General features: G+C 38.7%; 1 protein-coding gene across 2 annotated transcripts in view; it reads right to left on the bottom strand.

The window, feature by feature from the left end:
• SLC28A3 (solute carrier family 28 member 3) overlaps nt 1-24,512 on the bottom strand; it is a 138,530-nt gene that overhangs the window by 59,037 nt on the left and 54,981 nt on the right. For both annotated transcript variants that reach the window (XM_069105082.1, XM_069105084.1), the window contains 3 exons: nt 12,360-12,442; nt 3,908-3,999; nt 935-1,124 (listed from right to left, as the gene is read on the bottom strand). In XM_069105082.1, coding sequence (XP_068961183.1) covers nt 935-1,124; nt 3,908-3,999; nt 12,360-12,442 — 365 coding nt within the window. The remainder of the gene's footprint in view (nt 1-934; nt 1,125-3,907; nt 4,000-12,359; nt 12,443-24,512) is intronic.

Genomic DNA, 24,512 nt, shown 5'->3' with positions numbered 1-24,512 from the left:
GAAATGACAATTTGAAGACTTGTCCAAACAATTAATGCTAACAGTGTTAACACATTCAGGCAAGACAAATTTGTGATAGACAAACACTATCTCTATGGGTGTGTTTACATGAACAAATCACTCAGACAGATGAGAAGTCTACCTCCCATATCTCCTTTCTTATTCTGAGGAATGAGGAAAAGAGATAGTCAATTGCTGACTTTCCTAAGTGTGTCATCTATGTGGAACAGGTAACACCAATATTTTGTTTTTACAGAATCAGGGACCTAGAAAAGACCTCAAGAGGTTAGCTATCCAGCTTTTCCCCTCTAAGTAGGTTTGTATAGAAGACAGGTAGGACAGATAGCTTGCCAAGCCATATTTAAAACTCTCCAAATGGGGCAGCCAGGTAGCACAGCTATTAAGAACACCGGCTCCAGTGTTGGGATGATCTGGGGATCAAATGCAGGCTCAGACACTTAGCACCTACCCAGAAACACCTGGCCATGTAACCTTGAGCAAGTTACTTAACCCCAATTGCTTAGGGGCGGCCAGATGTCTCAGCAAGTAAGAGCACCGGCTCCAGTGTCAGGATGACCTGGGGATCAAATCTGGGCTCAGATACTTAGCACCACACCCAGAAATAACTGGCCGTGTAATCTTGAGCAAGTTACTTAACCCTGATGGCTTAAAAAAACCCCAACTCTCCAAATGGTATGATTTCCACAGTTTTCTTTGGGATACTCTTCTAGCATCTAATCATCTTTTGGGTCTGGATTTGTGATTCCATCCTTGGAGTGAACTCCTAGCATAAAACCCCACCTTCTACCTTCCAACAATAAAATCTTGGGAAAACCTGAGCACTAATCCTGATTCCGGACTCACACATTAACTGCATGTGTGACTTCACACTAAAATCTCACCTTTGAACAATAGAAAGATATTCCATACTTACCATTTCAACCAGACCCAATGTTTGTTCAGGAATCTACCACCAGGAGATAAGAACTCAGCAATCTGACTTTCATATTTGGCTATCAAGTAGTCCCAAATAACAAAGAATAAGGTAGCAACAGTGAGGACAAAAAGTGGGAGGGCTCTATGAAAGTTCACCACACAAGCTGCAATCACTAAAGTAAAAAAGCCTGTCAAGGAAAGAAATGAACACATTATTCATCACATATACAGTGAACAGGTAGCAACTACCATGCCAAGCCTATAATGAGTGGAGACTTAATCAAGGCAGAGCAGAGCCATAACTAGCATTTTTCATGCCTAGACTAATCAAGTTTCACAAAATGGGCTGGCCAAGCAACACAAACAGCATTCTCAAATCAACACTTTTAAAAAGACAAATTCTAGCTCTTCTATTCTGAAACCAAACCTAGGTGAGGAGAAGAATGATGTCCATTAACCTGACTTCAATTTTATTTTTACCTTGTCATAAAAAGGGATTTCTTCATCTTGATTAAAAGAATACCTCAAGGAGACAAACACCCCCCCCCCCCCACCACTTCATATCTCAAGAACTACACCCCTGCCCCACCCTACTTGACCCCATTGAACTTTACTTTCCCTGGAAGCGTTCCCATTCTCCAGACTTTTCTCACTCTAACCCACATCCCCCTCCCACTAAGTACTCCAATATTTCTCTCCCTATAAATCAACCAAAAGAAAAAAAAATACAAGTTCTAATTTTTTTTTAATGGAGCAGGGAGTTAGGTATGGAGAAAAGGATAGGAATGTGTAAAAAAGTTTCCAGTCCAATGGGAGGCTCTGACATTGTGGTTGGGAAGGAGAGGAACGCGTATTAGTTCTTCGGTCATCTGATAGCTTCCAATTTTAGCTAATTTAACACATGTTAACTTAGAGCTTTGGTAACTGTGTAATATATATATATATATATACATATATATATCAAATATATATGCATATTTGATAACTAGATTTTATGTGTATGTATGTGTGATGGTTTAAACATTCATGCAAATGGGGACTTTAATTTATTTTCACCATGTGAACTCCTAAAAGCTAGAAAAGTGGGGAGGGTGGTCTTTGTTTCCTTTACAAAGCAATTCATACCACAAATGATTCTTCATCATGAGCTTTCTGTTTGATTGTTCATTCTAATGTTAGGCTTAGGATTTGTAGCTTGGCATAATATCACAGATGGGAAAAACCAAGTTGAAGGGAGGATAGATAATTAGTTCATAGTGACTAAGAAAACCATGGATAGAATAAAATTGGATCTCTCAGGGGTTGCTTAACATTGGAAAGTCAAATTGTCTACTATGGAAGCACTTAAAAATAGGAAGGCTTCTCATTCGTGTGAGAAGGTTTAGGTATGAACCTATTTGAAAGAAAGAGCATAAAATAGATGGCCCGTTGGCATCTCTATGTTCCAGATTTATTTGTGTTGTTTTACTTTTATCTATTTGTACCCACAGGGCTTAGCCTAGTGACTGGCACATGTTGTTTAGTTGTTTCAGTCATCACTCTTTGTGACTGGAGTGGTTTGCCTTTTCCTGGATTTGAACTTGTAATGGAAATGCAAATTTAAAGATCTTCCCTGCCCCTAGGCTAAAGTGCACCTGGAGCCTGGGGTGGGAGGCTTGTTTTTCAGTAGATACTTCTTGATTGGCTAGTGGGTCCAGAAGGTTGTTACATTCTCTGAGCCAGGAGAAGGCTATATAAGCCCTGATGTGTAGCTTTGTTTTGGGGGCTCACTTTGAGAAGTGTTCTGTGATTTGATCTGGATTCTGGGAAGCCATTGTGAGAGCTCCCCAGCTTTGAAAAACCCAGATGTTGAAACCCAGATGTTGATTGGGTATGGATGTAATGGTTGGACAGTTTGAAATCTGTCCACTTGATCTGTTTCTGTCTTGATAATTCTGCCTGTATACTTTGAAGTTCAGGGTGCTGACCTTTTTCCCCTGAACGAGGTAAACGATATATGTTTGACTGATTAAAGTAAGCTTGTTAACCCATTTTGAGTTGCTTTCCTTTATCAAAGCAGATCCAAGAACCTGTATAGGCAGCAAACCCTGAGGACATGCTTGGGGTGCTTGCCGCTACAGAACTCATGAAGATAAGTCTTCTTGGTTCCAAGCTCAATGCTCTATCCACTTTGCCACCTAGCTGCCCACCATGTTGCAATTACTGTCTAGCATTTGCACTGTCCATCCTCCATGCCAAAAATGCTCTCCTTCCTCACCTTCAGAAACTCTTACAGTCCCTTGTTTTCTGCTCCCTTCTGAGGGAGGTTGAGAGGTTAAATGATTTTCCTAGAGTCACAAAGCTAATAAGTGTCTCAGACTAGTTTTAAACTTAGGTCTTGCTGACTCTAGATCCACTGCTTTATCTATCCAGTGAGCTACATAGCTAGTTGATATCCTCTCCCAATGAATTTACCTTGAATTTGTCTTATAACTTTTCTGTATATATTCATTTATATATACACACCTCCTGAAGGGTAAGGATAGTTTCATTTTTCCTGGCACATAGTAAACACTTAACAATAACTTTCCTAATAGAGGTCATTGCTTTGCCTTAGAGTAACAGGAAGCTTTCCCACCAGCTTTCTTTGTCTTAGAAATGGAGCAATATTACCACCACCAAAACTATAATTTCAACTGAGTGCCAATGTCAGCAAGCATGGTAGTTAGCTTAAGGAAGTTTCAATGACATCTCCATCAAGGTATGTTGTGTTGCCCCATCAACTGGGCATTTCAAGGGGAACAACTTGTGTTCACTTTTCCATGCTTTGCTTGTGTGGCAAAAGAGCATCTTGACAACATTTTTGATTCTCTCTATCGGGTGAATTTTCCCTCTAGCACAAGTGGCGAGTTTTCCTCAGCATTCTGCTTAGAAGCCCAGTTCTTCAACTAAAACCTGACAAAGGTGCTTGTCTCCCTCCCAACTGAAGTACCTGTTAATAAAATGCCGTAGAAGATGTATTGGGTCACAGCTTTATGCTTCCTAAAGAAGTCACAAGTCTCATCATACTTCTTTTCTAGGTACCTGTGAAAACACAAAAAGAGACAAAGTAAAGAATTTAGGTAGAAAGAAACAAATGGCTCCCACTCCACTTTTTTTTTAAGAGGTGGGAGGTATCAGACACAGTGTTTGATGTATCATGAGCTATTTTTTCCTCTTTTTGTTTTGTCTTTTATCTATCTATCTATCTATCTATCTATCTATCTATCTATCTATCTATCTATCTATCTATCTATCTATCATCTATCTAAAGAAATGAATGTTACTCAAATAGAAGCAACAATTGAAGTAGATTTAGAATAGGGCAGGTGTTAATACTCTAGGGAGAATATGGGGAATTTTTGCCAAATAACTATTATCCTATTGAAATCTTCCAAAGTTGTAGTGGTAAAATACGTGGATCGGAGAGACTTGGTGAAGGCCAAAGTGGGGTGGGAAAGGGAGGGTCTTTCTCTTGACTGAGTGTAATACGTGTCTGAAAAATGTGAAAATGAAATTGAGGTAATAATTCCTACCAACCAAAACCCAATGAAAGAAGTTTGAGGACAAAATCCTTTCATTCAACATCATTCAAGATAATGTAATTGAAATCTGCAATAACCAGATATACAGTATCATCAATGAAGTTACAAAATTGTCAGCATGCCCTGAGAGAAGCTTGTCCCATTCTTACTCAACTAATGCCATTTAGTCTACTTTGTAACTATCATTTAATTTCATTTGTAACAACTTGCCTCAGAGAATCAGGATCCTGTTTTTAAAATATTTTTAATAGTCAATTTATTTCTCAAAAAATGTTTTACTAAGTTTCCCCCCCAACATTTCACTTTTTGCTACATCATCATAACCTTTATCTACAGTATGTATGGTTTTATCTGAGTCACTGAGTAAAGTTCTTTTCTCTGAAGATCAAGTGCCTGCAAATGGACCTTTCCAATTTTCCAGCTACTCTGTGAAGTAGCTTCCTCTCCTGAGGGCCTTCTTTACCTCTTCCTTATCATCCACTGTCAATTCACTACTACTTTTCCCCTAAGGGTACCAGTGCCCATCTCACCTGGAGATAGAGAATCTGGATTCTTAATCTTTCTTGTAATCAAATCAAAGCAAGAAACAATCAATTAATAAGCATTAACTGTCCATTAGGGACCAGTCATTGTGCTGTGCTGGGGAATACAAAAAATAGCAAAAGACAGTCCCTGTCCTCAAGGAACTCATAGTCTAATGACATGTAAAAAACTATATATAAGTTATATAGAGGATAAATTGTAAATAATCAGCAGAAGGAAGGCAGCACAACTAAGGGGGATTAAGAAAGGATTCCTGTAGATAGTGAGATTTTAACTGGGATTTGAGGAAAGTCAGGAGTTGGAGATAAAAAGGAGAGCTTTCCAGAGATACAGACAGGGAAAATGTAAGCAAAGTGGAAATTGAACATGATCTATGGGTGTCTTTCAAAAAACTATAAAGAAAATAGAACTGATTTTATGTTCTAATAAAACATTTGGCAACCTTATGATACAAAAAAATGTTATTAGATTCCAAATTAAGTTTCTTTATGAAAAGTCAATCTCTTTATTCTAATGTGCATATGTATTGTAAACTCTAAAACCTATTTCATTTCATATTAAATAAAAGGCACGACAAAACTTACTGAAAGCTGAGAATATATTCTTTAATGGTAGGAAGCATTGTTGTAATGGGAATGCAAATTTGGAAGATCTTCCCTGCCCCTAGGCTAAAGTGCACCTGAAGCCTTGGGTGGGAGGCTTGTTTTTCAGTAAATACTTCTTGATTGGCCAGTGAGTCAATAAGGTTGTTACATTTTCTGAGCCAGGAGAAGGCTATATAAGCCCTGATGTGTAGCTTTGTTTTGGGGGCTCACTTTGAGAAGTGTTCTGTGATTTGATCTGTATTCTGAAAAGCCGTTGTCCAGAGCCCCCCCGGCTTTGAAAAACCCAGATGTTGACTGGGTATGGATGTAATGGTTGGACAGTTCGGAAATCTGTCTACTTGATCTGTTTCTGTCTTGATAATTCTGCCTGTATACTTTGAAGTTAGGGGTGCTGACCTTTTCCCCTGAACAAGGTAAACGATACATGTTTGACTGATTAAAGTAAGCTTGTTAACCCATTTTGAGTTGCTTTCCTTTATCAAAGCAGATCCAAGAACCTGTGGTAGCAGCAAACCCTGAGGACGCCGGGGTGCTTGCCACTACAATTGTTTATATTATAGAATGTAATTTGGAGGCACAAAGAAAAATACAGTTGTGATTGAGACATTGGCTCCCAATCTGTTACCTAGGAAAGGTTTTTAATTGATTCTTTTGTTGTACACTTAATATTTTTATCTTTTTTCCAGGTGGGCATACATAGTAGCCAGTTTGGCAGAGTACTCAGAGCTAGCCTTTTAAGTAAGAAAAACTGGATTCCAGTTCAAGTCTTGCCCTAATAGCTGTGTGACCTTGGATAGAGAGACCTCATAGCACAGAGGAAATTTTGATCTTTAGCTCCAGGGTCAGAGCACCTAGGTTTAAGTGTATATTTCTGACACTGTCTGTGTAACCTTAGGCAAGCCGCTTAACCCCCTTGGGTCTCAATTTCCTCATTTGTAAAATGAGGCTGTTGGACTAGATGGCTGTGTGATATGAAAGTTCAGAGTCTGAGTCTGAGATCAGGAAAGGTCTTTATTCTTTCTCATGAGAAAGGACTCCTCCACTGTTGCTCAAATGTCATCTGCCAGGGATAGAACAACAGGTGGAAGCAAGCCCATGGTTATATAAGCTTCTAATGCAGAAACCCAACCCCCTAACTGGCCTTCAGGCTCATTGGTAGGGAGGCTGGCCCATAAGCTAAGTGCGGGAATCTATCTTGGAGACAAAGGACACGGAAACATGTGGGTGTCCAACGCAAGGCCAGAAAAGCAGTTTTATCCTTATTTGGCCTATCTTGTGCTGAGGCGGCACTGGGGAGGGTCTCCATTGCTCCAAGTCCCAGATTCCTGTAAGGTCAGGTGACCTCTAAACTTAGGCCTAGAGGATGCTGAAGCCACTCTAGATTTGATTTTTCAGAATGGGGAAACTTCACTGCAAATTATTTTTCAGAATGGCCCTCCTCACTCAAGCTATATGATCCTGTGACTAACTGAAGTTGCCCTAGGCAACGCTTTAAATCTCTAATTTACTGATGGAGGTCATTTACACACCAGTAATTTCTGACGTTTCTCTGTCTACAAGTCCTACCCTCACCTTCCCCAAATGAGTAGAGCTTGGACCTAGAATAAGAAAACCTGAGTTCAAGTTTGCTCTCATACGCTTACTAGTTGTGTGACTCTCTGGACAAGTCACTTAACTTCTGTCTGCCTCAGTTTCCTCACCTGTAAAATAAGGATAATAACAGCATCCTCCCAGGATTGTTGTGAAGATTGAATGAGATTAATATTTGTAAAGCACTTTGAAAACCTTCAAGTGTTACACAAATGCTAACCAGTATCAGTATTAGGGCAGCAAGTTAAAAGCTGGGGGGCTGAGGAAAATTGTTATGTAAGATAAATTTATTTGCATGCTAATATTTTTAAGTCCCAAAGAATAAGAGAAAACTTTCAAATTTGCCTATTGTTTGTCCTTTGTGCACCTCATAAATAATCTCAAAATAATAATCTGGAAATATGTTACCCATGTTTGATTATCTATCAGAAATGATTCCAGGAATCCGGTGAGTGTGTTTTCCCATAAACATTAGCTGGAATGTGAATACCTCTTTGCCACTTAGGGGGTTTTCTCAGCCTCTAGAGTCTTACAATGTTTCAAGGAATCTTAAAGTAAAATGAAATTGGAAAGGAAGCTCAGGTTTCTCTGGGTAAATGTCCTTGAAAGTTGATACATGATGAGAACATATTGGCTTCTGTGCAGTGCTTCTCAACCTTGGTTTTGGAATGCCCTGGGGTGTTCTCCAGTTATCTCAAGGGTTGTCAAGAAATTTGCCCCTTCAAAGTCTCAAAAATAAAAATTTGTTTTCAGTGACTTCTCATTCAAAGATGATGTTATACACTGAAGTATTTTTAAGTAGGGTGCCCTGTGTGACATAAAATCAGAGATCTTTCAGGTATTGTAAAGCATATGGAGTTTAAGGAAGACCTAACTCAATTAATCAACAAATATTTGAGTACCATCTCTGTGCATGGCACTGTGCTTGGCAGTGGGGATATAAGTAAAAAGAATAAAACAATATCCTTTTGCAAGGAGCAGCTTTATGATTGGGGACTGGCAATGGAGATAGCTATAGAACTATATAGCATGTAACACCATAGGCAGCTAGTGCACAGTGGTTAGAGTGCTGGACCTGGAAGTAGGGAAGATCGAAGTTCAAATCTGGCCTCAGACACTTACTAGTTGTGTGACCCTGGACAAGTCACTTCACCCTGCTTGCCTCAGTTTCCTCATCTGTAAAATGAGCTGGGGAAGGAAATGACAAACCACTCTGATATCTTTGCCAAGAAAACCCCAAATGCAATGACGAAGAGTTGGACATGACTGAAAAACTCTTGAACAACATTATTTTTTGAGATGAAGAAATTTAAAGGTTGATGAGATGATAAATGACAGTGTAAGGAAGTTGAATTTTTAAAAATGAAATGGAAAAATAAAATAAATGATATTCTAAGACAGTATTTAATTGTATGGATTTTATCTTGAATTGATGAAAGAACTGGAAAATATGATTACTGAACTTGTGTTAGAAATCTATGAACGATCCTGGAGAATGGAAGAGATGGTACAATTCTGGAGAATATTATTCTGCTTTTCAAAAGAAGGAAAGAGGACAAGTATGTAAAACATGGACCTGATTTCTATTCCTGGCAAAATTGTAGAACATGTTGTTGAAGGGAAAGTTCATTAGTGTTTAGAAAAGGAAAAAGTAATCACAAAAAGTCAGTATGATTTCATTAAGAGAAATGGGTCACACTAATCTCATTTGTCTTTTTTTTTCGACAAAGTAATTATATCGGCAGGACAAGCAGTCATATAGTGGACTGAGAGATAGCCTTGGAGAATCATAGAGACCTGATCAAGTCACACACTGGCTGTGTGACTCTGGGGAAGGCTTAACCTCTCTGTGTACCTCAAACAGGTACTGATCTGCACTGGTAGAAGTTTCCTCACTAGGGATTTCATATAGCATTGACATCACATGTCCAATCAGCTCCCTACTCCCCTAATGACACTCTCTGTCCCAAAACAGCAACAAAACCCTGGAATGAACCAGTAGACTGAGGAAATACCGTGGACCAACAATATTTAGATTTTAGCAGGTCATTTGACAGTCTCTTAAGCTTTTCTTGGGGGCAAGATGTAGAAATATGAGTTAGATGGATACATGGTTCAGTGAATTAAGAAATGATTGACCAAATCCAAAAGAATAGTCATTAATGGGTCAATATAAACTTTGAGAGAAGTTTCAAGGGCAGTGCCTCAGGGATCATCTGTCTGTTCATGATCTTGTCCTGTTCGATATTTTTAAATCAATAACTTGGATGAAGGCCCGCTTGTCAAATCTGTGAATGATAAGAATCTGGGAGTGATAGCTAACACATTTGGATAGCTCCATGTGCTAGAAATGCAGGTTGAATAAAGTAAGATGAAATGTAACAGAAATAAATAAAAACTTCTATGTATGGGCCTCAAAAGTCAAAACTCCAGAGGACTGGAGGCATGGTAAAACAAAAGTTCCCATGGAAAAAGATCTAGGGATTTTGGTGGATGGCCAATACTGAAAGAGAAGATGTTGATACACTTTGACTGCATCAGATGACAGGTCTGACTTCAGAGGACAAGAGTCATTTGTCCCCTAGTTTCTGATCATTATTTTGTGACTTTTATTTTTTTAAGCAATCGGGGTTAAGTAACTTGCTCAAGGTTACATGGCCAGTTATTTCTGGGTGTGGTGCTAAGTATCTGAGCCCAGATTTGATCCCCAGGTCATCCCTACACTGGAGCCGGTGCTCTTACTCGCTGAGCCACCTGGCCACCCCTAAGCAATTGGGGTTAAGTAATTTGCTCAAGGTTATACAGCCAGGTGTTTCTGGGTAGGTGCTAAGTGTCTGAGCCCGGATTCGATCCCCAGGTCATCCTGACACCGGAGCCGGTGCTCTTACTCACTGTGCTACCTGGCCACCCCTATTTTGTGACTTTTAGAGATGTGGAGTTGGTGAAAGAGCAAAGAAACTCAAATCATTCCTACTTCAAACCCATCAAGTATAGCAGTCATGTGTGAGATTCAAAGAACTAAATCCCATTGAAATTCCTCAGATGCCTAATTGATTTTGGAACTTTATTATATTGGAAGCACTTCAAGTCTTGAATCTCTAATAATCTCCTTAAATAAAGGCACTATACACATGCCACCCATCTCCCATGGTTCCCCACCCAGCATAGTGCTCTAGGTTCAAAGTAGATATTCAATTAATTCTATTGATTTATAGTAAATTTCAACAACAAATACTTGTAAATGTGAACTCCATATGAAGGTTCTTAGGTCTCAGGTGTGTGATAAGTATACTTATCATATGTGGTTTCAGTATACTATTATTCCAGGGGACTGTAGTGGGTTACATTTTTCTCCTTATTTTAATTCATAGGGTCATAAGATCCTAGAGGATACTAAGGAACTAGAGAATATCTGGGCCAACCTCCTTATGTTTGCAGACTGAAGCTCAGAATCAGGATTCAAACTTCTAGTTTTTTAGTGTGAGCTATGATTCATTTGGACCCCTACTCTATTCCAACCAGTATTAATGAGTTTGATGTTTTACATCAGTCACATAGGGATAATTAGATAGGATAGGATTTTATGGCAGGCTTTCATAGTGGGCCTTGAACTTTAATGTAAAGTTCACTACTTGTTTACCAGTTATGAAGCTCACTTGTGCAACCACAAGAATGCTGACAAAGATATCTCCACCTGGTTTTACTCAAGTTCCATGCCCAAACCCAGCCTGTGTGGGATACTTGATTCTTCGGAAAGTAATCCTGCTTATTTTTGTACTTCTGGATCACCTTTTCTTGTCCAGCAAGAGTAGGTGATTGGGGCAGCTGGGTGGCACAGTGAATAGAGCACTGGCTCTGAAGGCAGGAGGTTCTGAGTTCAAATTCAACCTTGGACACTTGCCACTTAACTAGTTGTGTGACCTTGGACAAGTCACTTAACCACAATCGCCTTGCCTTCCTCCCTCAAAAAAAAAAGAGTAGGTGGTCATCTTATGACTTAGTCACCAGAGATGACTCTTGCCTTGCCCATTTTAATTTGTGGTCCTCAAGAGCAAGGTCTATCGACTAGTGAGATTCTGTACTTTACCATGCCTCTTTTGCATATTTAGGTATCAAACCATATAAAAGTAAGGTCCTGGGGACCAGGGGCATCTCAGATCATGAGGAAGATCTGAGGTCTATTTCATTAGAGGGGGCCAAAGACCCTTGAATAAAGTGATATTGACTTGGAATTCTGCCTCAGTAGTTTTTCTTGCATATTGGGCAATTTTGGACTCCACACTTGCTATTTGGTATTTCCCTGCCTGGGATTCCTAATGGGTTAGAAACCAATCATAAAATGCTTCTATTACCCTGAATCTACATGTATCCTGAAATATGTATCCAGGCATCCCAGTAAGAGACTGGGACAACCACACATCAAATCCAGAAAGAAATTTTGTGTAAGACAATCATGGCCCTATTATGGCCTGAAGACCATCATACCAGAGGCTTACTGGTCACTTACTTGGTTGTATCACATCTCCCACCCTTCCCAGCTCTGCTTTGTGTCAGTCCTAGCCCTGGTGTGAAGGGGTTAGTGGTACACCCAGGGGTATATGAAGCCATGAACTTATGAGAACAAATTATTAAATTTTTGATGTAAATAATTGCACCTCAGAAATCAACAAATATGACAAATCAGGGCTTGATTTGTTGTTTCATTGATTGTCTAGAATTAAGAAAGTGATGAAAATGTTAACAAAACACCGTGTAACCTTGGGCAAGTTACTTAACCTCAATTGCCCTCCAAAAGGCAAAAAAAAAAAGTTAACAAAACAGATGAAACTTAACTTATGTGGTGCATGTATTTCCCCTGACGATCTGGTTGCTAAAAAACATTTACTAGCACATCCCTGGTTATTCTCTTCCCTTGACTATCTCTTATTAGGCCCTGTGGCCTTGCCTATTGATCCTTCCCTCAAACATACCAAATAAAATTGCATTTAGCATTGGCTGATCTGTCTGATTTTTTTTTTTTGGTGAAACCCTTTTAGTTCCATGAGAAAAGCTGTTAGTGAGTAGGACCGGGGGATGGCGAAGGGAGGAAGTTGGGTTAGATTTGGACCTCTAAAAGTCATACCCTTTCTGGTGTGTTGGTTCACTTTCTTCTATGCTTTCTTTCTGTTTGGGGTGATCTTGCTCAATAGTGACACATTCTTCTCCCTGGAAATAAAATATATGGGAAAATAAGGACAATCGTCTCCCAGATAGAAAGATGAAGTTGTAAGTTAATGAATAAGCATTTATTAAATGCCTACTGTGCTCCAGGCACCATGATAAGAGCTAGAGATACAAAGGAAGTCTAATGGATATAGATAGAGATACACATTTTTGGACATGGCCAACGCAAGAATTGATTTGCTTGGATATGCCTATGTGTTACATATGTTTGGTTTTTCTTTCTTTTTTATTCCAATGCAGGGCAGGAAGTGGGAGGGAGAGAAATTAAATAGATTTTAATAAAATTAAAACAAAAAACTTTAAAAAAGAATAGAATAAAAGGGTAAAGTAGTGCAAATATAATGGATTTCCCATTTACTCTGTAGAGAATTATTCTGATAACTTATTGTTCAAGAATCTGGTATATTTTTAAACCTAAATTTGTTGGTCCAAAATAAAAGCAATTCTTGGCCACCTATTATTTGCTTTTTCCCTCAATATAGAATGTCATAGAAACCACTGTTTTCCTCACTCTTTCCTATAAATGTGAAAGGAATAATGCATACTTTTTTTTTGGAGGGCGATTCGGGGTTAATTGACTTGCCCAAGGTCACAGGCTAGTTTTTGTGTTAAGTGTCTGAGGCCGGATTTGAACTCAGGTCCTCCTGACTCCAGGGCCGGTGCTCTATTCACTGTGCCACCTAGCCACCCCAAATCTAATTTTTTTTTAAAGCAATTGGGGTTAAGTAACTTGCTCAAGGTTACATGGCCAGCTATTTTTGTGTGGGTGCCGAGTATCTGAGGCCGGAACCGATCCCGGGTCTCTAGACGCCGGAGCAGATGCTCTTACTCACTGTGCCACCTGGCTGCCCCTAAATGCATACTTTTTACTCTTCTGTTGCATATCCAGTCAAAACTGTAGCCATTTTATTTTTAATTCCATCATCTGATTCTAATGATGTCTGTGCCAATCAGATCAAAGCCTTTGCCACAAGAATGACTATATTCTCCATTTAACTGTTGGCATAACCCATATGGGTTACTTTCTAAAGGCCTGAGAGGTCAGTGCTGGTTTTACTTTGGTTGGAAGATAGGCGTGGCTCAGTTGATCTATAGGCATCTCTAGATAATGGCCCTTGAGGGCAGTATATTACAGAACAGATAATAACTCAAATTTACATAGCAAAATGCTTTACTAATATTATCTACTCCTCCCAACAACTCTAGGAAATGAATGCTATTATCCCCAATGGTAAACTGAGGCAGACAGTGGTCAAGTGACTTGCCCAGGGTCACACAGCTAATAAGAGTCAGAGACTGGACTTGAGAATTCATGTCTTCCTGACTTCACATTTAACACTCTATCCACTGAACTACCTAGCTGCCTTGTATAGCCTCCCAAGATGTTACAGAGTATCTTTTGGATGGACAGAACATCCTCTTAAGGTTAAATTTACTCCCATGCTTTTCAGAAAGGTTTTTGTTCCTCCCTTTAATCATTGTAAAAGGTGTTGGTATTTTGAAGAGTTCTTACTGATGCCAGCAGTGGTGAATTACCTCTGTTCTTGTTGACATAGGCAGTTAGAAAACTGTTCCCCACTCCCAGCTTCTTTGTGTAAGAAGATAGAATTTTTGAGAGGTGTCACAGCATAGTGGGTATAAAAAGCTGGCCTCAGAAGTAAGAACTGGGCACTATCCCTCCCACCCCCTGACTAGCTATGTGACCCTGGGCTTAGCCTCTTAACCTCTGTCTTAGTGGTTCAGGCAACTTTCTAAGGTTCAAAGCTGATGCTTATCTGAAATGAGTTTTTCCCTTCTGGGAGTTTTCCTACACTGTTGGACCACAAAAACAATTCTTAGTGTCATGTCAGTCACACTCTTCTGTGTCCTCCCACCTGCCTTGCATAAGAAAGCATCCTCAACCACCTGCCCTACCAACTCTGACTCATATTCAAACTCTCTATTTTGGGTCAAGTTCATTTTGGAGCTACCTTTCTATGATTGTTACACATGGCCCCTCTTTGTGCGGTCCAACTTGCCTCTGAGTTTGTGATTCCCCAAGCTGGGCATTCTATCTCCTGTCATTGTGTCTCTGTACAAGCTGTCCCCTATGGCCAGAAGGCATTCCTCTTTTTCAACTCTACCCCTGGTTTCTTTCAAAGTCAATTCATGGACCTTTCAGATCCCCTTCATTATTAGTGCTCTCTCCTATTTGCTAGGTGACATAGTGGACAGTGTGTTAGGTCTGGAGTTAGGAAGAACTGAGTTCAAATCCAGTCTCAAGACTTTTTTTTTTTTTTAGAAAATCATAAAACCTCTTTCTGCCTCAATTTCATCATCTATAAAATTAGGATAATAACAATCTTTGTGAAGCTCCACTGAGATAATATTTATAAAGCTCTTTGTGAATCTTAAAAAGCTATATAAATGCTATTATTATTCATTTATTATTTTAAATAATATTATTATTAAATGTAGGTTTCCCTCCTGTATTGTCAGAATAGAATATAAGCTTCTTGGGGGTGGGAATGATTTTTAAATTTGTCTTTGTATTCTTGAGCCTAGCACAGTGTTTTGTACATGGTAGGTACTTATTGCATTGGATCATGTGCTTTTTGTAGAGCAGACATTTTTGATGAATTTAAATAAATGGAATATACAATCTAGTACACTTGTTTCACATAAGGAAACTGAGGTTAAGGAAGTAAAGTGACAGACTCAAGGAACAAAATCTCTTTCTCAGAGTTCCATTTTAGTGTGCTTTTATTCTGTATGTATTATATGTAGTATATAAGTATTGTGTATATATACATTATATACATACATGTATGATTGTATATAGTATATATGTTTGTATAATATATGTATATATTATATACTATATATTTTACATATTACATTATTGTTATTTGCCTTTTGGAGGGCAATTGGGGTTAAGTAACTTGCCCAAGGTTACACGGCTAGCTTTTGTGTATGTGTGTGTGTTAAGTCTCTGAGGCAGGATCTGAACTCAGGTCCTCCTGACTCTGGGGCTGGCACTTTACTCACTGCGCCACCTAGCCGCCCCCATATTATATTATGATTATATATACTACATATTATATAACATAGAATATATTATATAGCTAGGTGGCACAGTAAATGGAATGACAAGTCTAGAGTCAGGAAGACTCCTCTTCCTAAATTCAAATCAGGCCTTAGACATTTACTAGCTGTGGGACCCCGGGCAAGTCACTTAATCCTGTTCACCTCAGTTTCCTCATCTGTAAAATGACCTGGAGAGTGAAATGGCAAACCATTCTAGCTTCTTTACCAAGAAAACCCCAAATGGCATCCTGAAAATTGAGACACTACAGCAAGTATAGTAGGGCATATTTAGTATAGCATAGAATAGCATGGAATAATTAGTATAGTAAGGTAGGGTATAGTGAGTATAGTAGAATAGATTTAGTAGAATTCCTATAGTAGAATACAGTTAATATAGTATATTATGGTTTAGTTAGCATAGTTAGTAGTTAGTAAGTAGTCTAGTTAGTAAGTAGAGTAGACATAGTGTGGCATAAGTATACTATAGTATAGTAGGGCATAGCAGAACGAGTATACTATAGTATATGGTTTAGTATAGTTAGCGTAGTATAGAATAGTATGTTCAGATGATTAGCACAGTGTCTGGCACATAGGTACTTAATCAATGTCTACTGATGATGATTATTGATTAGTATAGCATCATGTGTATACATAGTATGTAGTATATATTGAAGAGTGTGGAGAGTAAAGTAGAATGGAGAGCCCTAGACTGAGTTAAGAGAGCTAGGTTTGGGTTTTATTTCAGACACTAACTAGCTGTGTGACCATGTATATGTCACCACCTCCCTAAGCCTCAGTTTTCTTAGTTATAAAATGGAGATAATAAAATAGGGATAATACTACTTGAACAATTCCTTAGGATTATTGTATAATTATCATATTTGTACATATGATTAAATAAGCTTCATGAAAGAAAGGGCATGTTTAAATGATCTTTCTCGCTCCCCTATTTACTCACAGCTAACTACTGTGATGCCATGATGTGGTTGTTGAGTGACTGGATATTTGTATTTTTGTATTTTTTTGTGGAGGCACTTTCCGACTCAGAGATCCTGTCAGATCATCCTTACTTTTTGTTGTTGTTCATTCACGTTTGACTCGTCACGACCCCCTTTGGGCTTTTCTTGGTAAAGATACTGGAGTGGTTTGCAGCTTCTTTTATGCAGCTCATTTTATGGATGAGGAGACTGAAGTAAACAGGGTTAAGTGACTTGCCCAGGGTCACACAGCTAGGAAGTGTCCAAGGCTGGATTTTAACTCAGATCTCCTTGCCTCCAGGGCTGGTACTCTATCCACTGAGCCGTCTAGTAGTCCCTGAATGTTTTTATCTTGATGCTGATACTGAAGGAAGGTGAAGCTGAACTGCTTTCTCTCTACACCAAAGTTGTTCAGTGGTGTCCAACTCTGTGACCCTATGTGGAGCTTTCCTGCCCAGGGTCACACAGCTAGGAAGTTGCTGAGGCCAGATTTAAACTTAGATCTTCCTGACCCCAAGCCCAGCACTCTCCCACTGCCACCCAGCTGCACATCATGTTATAGGCTATATAGTTTTATTATTATCTCCTCTACCAGTCCTATCCCAAGGAGCTTGTGTAATCTATCAAATGCTTAGAAATTCTTTCTAACAAGATCTACATTTCACTTGGACTTCAGGTTCTGTAACTTAAGCTAACATTTTTTGCCTTGGGGAAACTGGGAAGAAGGGAATTGCTGATGTATCCCAGAAAAATGAGATACTACACCATCACAGTAGGAAAAAGTATTAGATCAGGAGTCAAAAAACCTTGTGTTCAAAAGTCCGACTACAGCATTTTTTTTCTTTTTTTTTTTGCTTTTTGGAGGGCAATTGGGGTTAAGTAACTTGCCCAAGGTTACATAGCTAATTTTTTTGTGTGGGTGTTAAGTGTCTGAGGCTGGAACCAAACTTGGGTCCTCCTGACTCCAGGGCCCAGTGCTTTACTCACTGCGCCACCTAGCTGCCCTCTATAGCATTCTTAAATGTATAAATGCACCTCTTTGGACTTGTTTCTTCATCTGTAAAATAAGAGGGTTGAACTAGATGATCTCCAGAGTCCTTCTAATTCTAACTCTATGATAATTAATCTTCTGATTTAGCAATTTTACAATTTAGAAGTTGGTACAATCACCTATAACTATTTTTCTTCTTTTGTCCAATATATTTTGGGATTTTTTTTTAAAACAGATCTGTGAATTCAGTGGGAAAAACTCCTAATACAGTTCTTGGGCAGCTTATATTCAGCTGCCTGAAGAACTAAGTAAGTTGACTTACTCAGGGTCACACAGTCAGTATGTGTAAGAGACACGATTTTGTCTCCTTAAGTCTAAGACTTGGCCCTAAGACTAACTAACTCAAAATGCCATCGAGGTGCATTTCCTCTCATCCTAATCACTAAGTGGCCTATTGCTTTTGTGCCTAGGAATCAACAATACTAGTCACTGTAGCTGGGTGCTTTTCCTCAACAACAACAAAAATCAAACCTTATCTTTTGGGCATTTATCCTATCCCCATTATATGCATTATGATTTCTCAGTGAATATCTTTCTGACCCAGTCTGGTTCTTGATATCTTCTTCTTTAATATAAGAAAAATAGAGGTTTCAAAAGGAAAGCCAGTGTAAAAAAAAAAGAGAGAGAGAACAATTTTCTTCTGACTAATGGGACTGACTAGAACTTGCAATTTCTATTGACCTGCAAAAATCCATGACTGACTAGATGAAAAGTCTAAAGAGAATTGATAAAAGCAACTGAGGTGGGTTCTCCAGATTTGGAGGAAGGAAAAAGACAGTAAAGATCAAATATGAGGGCAGTATGGATAAGAGGCTAAAGGAATGGCCTTGGAATCAGGAACCACTGAGTATAAATGCTATTTCAGGTATGCATGCAGTACTGTGCAGACATTTCTCTGTGCCCCTGACAAATCTCTGAGATTGGGTACAGTGGAGTTACTGATCTGTATAAAGACAGGGAATTTCCAGGACCTCTCTCCCCCATTTATGGTTAACAATATTACATGAAAAGCTTTACCAGGTGAGTAGTAATGTATGACAATGGAGATGTACAGTGTGCTCTATGATGCATGGAATCAGCCTGAAATACACAATAAAGCTTTACCTTTTTACTGTACTCAGGATGACTGACTGATTCTGCCACCTGGTGGCAGGATAAGAAACTACTTTCATGCACAGCATATGGATGCTCAAGTCACACTTTTTTACTTTAAAGAAAAATAAAAATCAAGAGAATGTATTAAAAAAAACCTTCTGAATGTGGTCTATTATCCTGAATATTATATAACCCACTGTGTGTTATTATAGAAAGCCTACTTATTAAAAAAAAACAATAACTCTGTTTCATGTTTAAAGCCTGTGGTGATCTGATTTTACCCTCCCTTTAAGGTTTATTACTATTGCTTTGGCAAATACTGATGCTGAAGTTTAAATACTTTAGCCACATAATGAGAAGATGGGAATCATTGGAAATGACCCTGATGTTGGGAAAGATTGAAGGCAAAAGGAAAAGGAGTCAGCAGAGGATGAGACAGATAGATCGTATCATGGAAAAATTAAACATGGACTTGGACAGATAGTGGAAAACAGAAAGGCCTGGTGTGCTGTGGTCCAGGGGGTTACAAAGGGTCTGAACAACAACAAAACTGAGCTTTGCCTAGAATACAATCTCTCTTCAACTTGTAGGATCCCTAGCTTTTCTCCAAGGTGTTTACTAAAGTGCCACCTTCTACAGGATGCCTCTTCTGATTTCTCTACAGTATCATTGATTTGGAATTAGAAGGAACCTTACAGAAGAGAAAACTGAAGCAAACAATTTGTGTTATTCATTCTAAATGAATTGGGTTCTTAGCAGATTAGATCAGAGATTTAGAGCTAGAAAGACCTCAGAGATCATTCAGTTCAAATTCTCCTTCATTTTTCAGATGAAGAAACTGAGGCCCACAAATCAAATCCTTGCTCAGGTTCGTGGTCAGCAAGGAGCAGAGCCATATGTTTGAACCCAAGGCTTCTCCCTCTAAATCCAACCTTCCCCTATGCCATCTGCCTCCCAATGACTAGCGCCCTCCCCATGGTAATTTTGTATTTTATATTTACTTTTCTGTTTCCAGAATATGATTGTATTTTTGTTTGTTTTTATAGCATGGTGCTTGGCCCATAATAAGTGCTTAATGAATAACTACCATTTTGTTCACTGTATTTGGCTTTTGATAATTTTTTCCCCCCCAGCAAGTTCTTCCTTAAAGTGAGACAAATTTGGCCTATGAACTATTCTTTGCTCCCAATTTTCTCCTCTGGAGGCCCGCCCCCTCTTTCCTACGTGTGAACTCCCACTGCCTAATGTGATTATGGATTAATGGCTGAAAGTGACCCTTTAGGAAAATAGGCTTACTTGCTTGGTCAGTCCCAACACACATTCTTAATTGCAACTCAGGTTGCACTATTAAGGCCTTCAGCTACTTAAATTCTTTGTTTTCTTCTCTTCCACTTAGTACTTTAGCTTTAATGGGCACATTCATATAACTAACCTGCTAGGACTGGGTCTAATTGCAATCACAGCATAGAACATTTAACTTAATTATAAAGTAGAGAAAGTCAAGTTGGGTAGGTATAAGCAGCTTCCACAATCTCTCTCTAGTTTTGAAGGTTACTGGGATTATCCCACAGTGTGTCTCAATGTGTGACGCAGTCTCAGGATTCTTACTGGCTGCCTCAGAATGAAAAAATAACAGATCCCTATGGCCTAGAGTTTTCAAACTCCAGTAGCCTTAACAACTGTAGATTTGGCCTTTGTAGCTACTGCAGATTCAGAATGACTAATGGATTTCCTCTCCCCCCCACCCCCCTATTTGAGTGGCTAAGTCTATAATTTAGAGATAAAATGTTGTTTAGAAATTGCTGAAAGTTTTTGATTTTTTGATTTTTCATTTTTGATCATCAATTATTTTTTGAAGACTTTTGATCATTGATTATTTAAGATTTCACTCATGGTTTAGCAAATCTAAATTGCATAATGTGCACGGGTAATTTTTTGCTTGTGTTTGTAGCATTCTTTAGTACCTTGAACCCTCAAAACTATTGCAAGTTAAATTTCCTTGGATCCCGAGGCCAAATGTAGTTATTGTTGGGTTTTTGTTGTTGTTGTTGTCTTTTTTTGTTGTGTCTGACTCTTTATCTATCCAACCTTTCTCTTTCTACTTTCAATTTCCAGCAAATATATAAACTGTTGTTATTCAGTCATTTCAGTCATCTCTGACTCTTCATGACCCAATTTGGGGTTTTCTTGGCAGAGATACTGGAGTGGTTTGCCAGTTCCAGCTCATTTTACAGATGAGGAAACTGAGGCAAAAGAGTTAAGACACTTGCCTAAGGTAGCAGGTATTTAAATCAGTACATAAGCTAGTAAGTGACTGAGACTGGATATGAATTCAGTAAGACTAGTCTTCCTGACTCCAGGCCCAGTACCCTAACCACTGTGCCACCCTTTTAATAGTCACTACTTGGAATCTTGTGGTTTACTTTCAGCTCATGATGATGCCTCAGTACATCAATTAATTTCACAGAAAACAGATGAGATTATGTTTATAAATTATGTGTATAATACATGTAAAATGAGATTTGGGTCTATAAAGCATCTTGCAAACCTTGATGCTAAAGAGTCAATAATACAGAGGGCTAAATTTGGATAAAGTATTTCCAAGTCCTAGCTATGTGCCAGGCACTATGCTTGGGGCTACAAATGCAAGCAAGGAAGATAGCCCCTGTCCTCAAAGAGCTTATATTCTAACAGAACATATAAAAGGTAGCCAAAGGGGAAACAATACATACTAATCAGGATCCCAGCAAGATAACATGAAAGGTCACCTGGGGAAGTAAGCCCAGCAATGCAACGTTGGAGCTGGTGCAGAGAGGAGAGCATGAGGATGATAGCCGGGGTGATGGTGAGAAAGAAAGAATGCTAGATAGATGAACAGAGAGCTCGAATCCAGAGTTCTCCATGAGAAAACTACTTTTACCCAGGCAGACTGGCATCTGTTCTGAAATTTATATTCTGAGAGTTGCTTGGAGGTTAGGGGACTTGTCCAAGATCATATAGTCAGTCTTGGCCAGAGACAGGACTTGATCCCAGTCTTCCTGACTCCAAGGCATTATTATAATGGATTTGTATCGATATATTTGAAGTATTTTATATTTTACATATTTATCTATATCTATATATTCATATATTGGTTTCCAAGGCCAGCTCTCTAGCCACTAAACTCTATTGTTTTTTGCCCACGACTGCAATTTCATTGGGGTGGGGGACTACCATTATAGAAACCTCTTTCACTAACATATATCAACAATTTCTACCATTGGGAGAATTGCTTGGAGAAAATTATACAATGATATTAATAATCATGATGTATTTATTTATTATATAATAATAAATTTTATATATAACATAATAATTATATATTATAGAATAATGTTTAAATATTAAAATAAACTGTTATTTATATAATTATGTTATATAATTATGCTAATATAACAATGACTAATCTCTAGATATGTGTGCATATATATACATACACACACTCACACACATATATAGTCTCATTTGATCCTCACAACAACCCTGTGAAGTAGGTGTTATAATAACCCCCATTTTATAGATGAGGAAACTGAGGCTGAGATGTCATTTGACTTGTCTTATAGCTTGTATGTGGTAAAAGCAGGATCTGAACCCGGGAATCCTGACTCTAAGGTCAGCTCACTATGTGCTAAGCCTAGCTGCCTTTTACTATTTGCCTACCAAGTGCCACACATTATGTTAGGTGCTAGAAATAGAAAGAATGGCATGGTGGATAGAGTACTGGGCCTGGAGTCAGGAAAACTGGAGTTCAAATCTGCCCTCAGACACTTACTAGCTGTGTGATCCTGGGAAAGTCATTTACCCCTGTTTGCCTCAGTTTCTTCATCTCTAAAATGACCCTAAATGGGGTCGTAGAGTTAGACATGACTGAATAAGCATTAAGCAATAACAAAACCAAGGCCATCAACAATTTTTGTGTGTGTGTTTGGGGATCCTTGACTGATTTACTTGGCTTATCTACTGCCAATAAGCCAACTGATTTATTGCTTCTTTATGTCAGGTTCAGGCTATAACAGGATCATAAATCCAGAGCAAGAAAGGACCCTGGAGGTTATCTAATCTTTACAGATATCTTTACACATAAGGAAAGTGAAACCAATAAAAATCAGAATTGAACAATGTTCTTAAGTTAAAAGAATAAAATATATCAATAAAAATCTATTACAAGAGTGCCTTGGTTTCCTTATCAGCCCCAGCCCCTTGAGGTCAAGGATTCTGTCCTAAACTCTCTTAAGCCTCAATTAACAAAAGGCCCTACCTAAGCAAAAAATAACTATTTGCAGAGTGATTGATCAGATTTTAAATGCAAGAACTCTCACCAAGTAAGAGAATTTCAGGGATGAAAGCAAAGTAGGAATTTGAAGAATTACCAAATTTGTTGGGTAGGAGTAGATTTGGAAGTTTCTCAACCCCTTCGGTGTCCAGTAAAACCTCTTAATTGAGAGTTACTTAATTGGACCTTTAATATATTTAATATTTTATAGAGCTATGATTCATGATTTGCTAATGTGTACTCTCCTCCATGCTTTTAAGCCCATGAAACTCACCTATAAGTTTTACCATTGGGGTTTATCATTTTTTTTTTTTTGTCTTTTTGGAAGGGGGAAGGCAGGGCAATTGGGTTTAAATGACTTGCCCAAGGTCACACAGCTAGAAAGTGTTAAGTGTTTGAGGCTGAATTTGAACTCAAGTTCTCATGACTTCAGGGGCTGTGCTCTATTCACTGCCACCTAGCTGCCCCCTAGGGTTGGCAATGTTAATGGGATTTAAGGTCTTCCCTACCCATTAATAGGCCTCTTATGGAGCCCATTAAGGGAAGCTTGCTTATAGGAAGGCTTTCCCATCTTTTGCTAATTCCTAATTAGGCTGAGTCAGGAGGGTTGTGCTGCCTTCTGGCTCTGAGAAGTATATATACCCTGAGGTGGTATTTTGCTTTGGGAGTTTGCTTTTGAGGATTTTGTGATTCCCTGGTCGAGACACTGAGTGACCATATGTTCAGAGTTCCTGATTGCTGAGATGTAAAGGCTCTCTTGATCCAGGCATGTATGTAAAGTGTGCAGCAATATTGCTTTGATTCAGGCAGTCAGAGCCCTGTTTGTTGGGTCTTTATTTCTCTGCTTGTATTTTCTCTGAAGTTTATGGTGCTTACTTTTCCCCTGAACTAGTAAATACAATTTAAAAAGATCATTGACACCTTAAACAGCTAGCTTTCCTAGTAAAGCAGATCTAAGAACGTGTTCTAGCAGCCATTCTGGGGATGCCACTGTGGTTGCCACTATACATACATCGTCAGAAGCCATGGCCATAATTGCCATTATTTTTGTTAAACTGCTTGAGGTCTCTCTCTCTCTCTCTCTCTCTCTCTGTGTGTGTGTGTGTGTGTGTGTGTAAGGGAGGATTCATTTCAAAGGGGTTAGATGAAATGAGAGATTTGGGAGATGATGAACTTAACGAGGGGCTTGAGGAAAAAGGAATTTTAAAAAATTACTCCAGGTTTTTGAGATTGGATGATAGAGAGAATAGTGGTCCATATCAACAGAAACTGCAATTAGAAGGGCTGGTTTGGTAAGAAATAAAGAGCTTATGAAGACTGACATTTAAGGATTGGAAGAAGAGCCAAGGAATACAATGAGAATCATCCACCAAGGGTACTGCTAATACATGCTTTTTCATTCATTGACATCTATCAATCCACAGTTATCTATCCATACACAGAGAGGTGTGAGGTGGAGGGGAATATAATTTATTTCTTTGCCTTTGATGTGCAGGATTTCTTTGAACATGGATAAGTCAATCAATTCTAGGAAGAGACTAAGTGATCTGA

The sequence above is a fragment of the Petaurus breviceps genome, unplaced genomic scaffold (genome assembly GCF_028583685.1).
Source record: "Petaurus breviceps papuanus isolate PSGF00001 unplaced genomic scaffold, PetGlider_PUasm1.0 138, whole genome shotgun sequence".
NCBI classification, from domain to species: domain Eukaryota; kingdom Metazoa; phylum Chordata; class Mammalia; order Diprotodontia; family Petauridae; genus Petaurus; species Petaurus breviceps.
The sequence above is the reverse complement of the archived record's forward strand: the minus strand, read 5'-3'. Positions and strand labels throughout refer to the sequence as shown.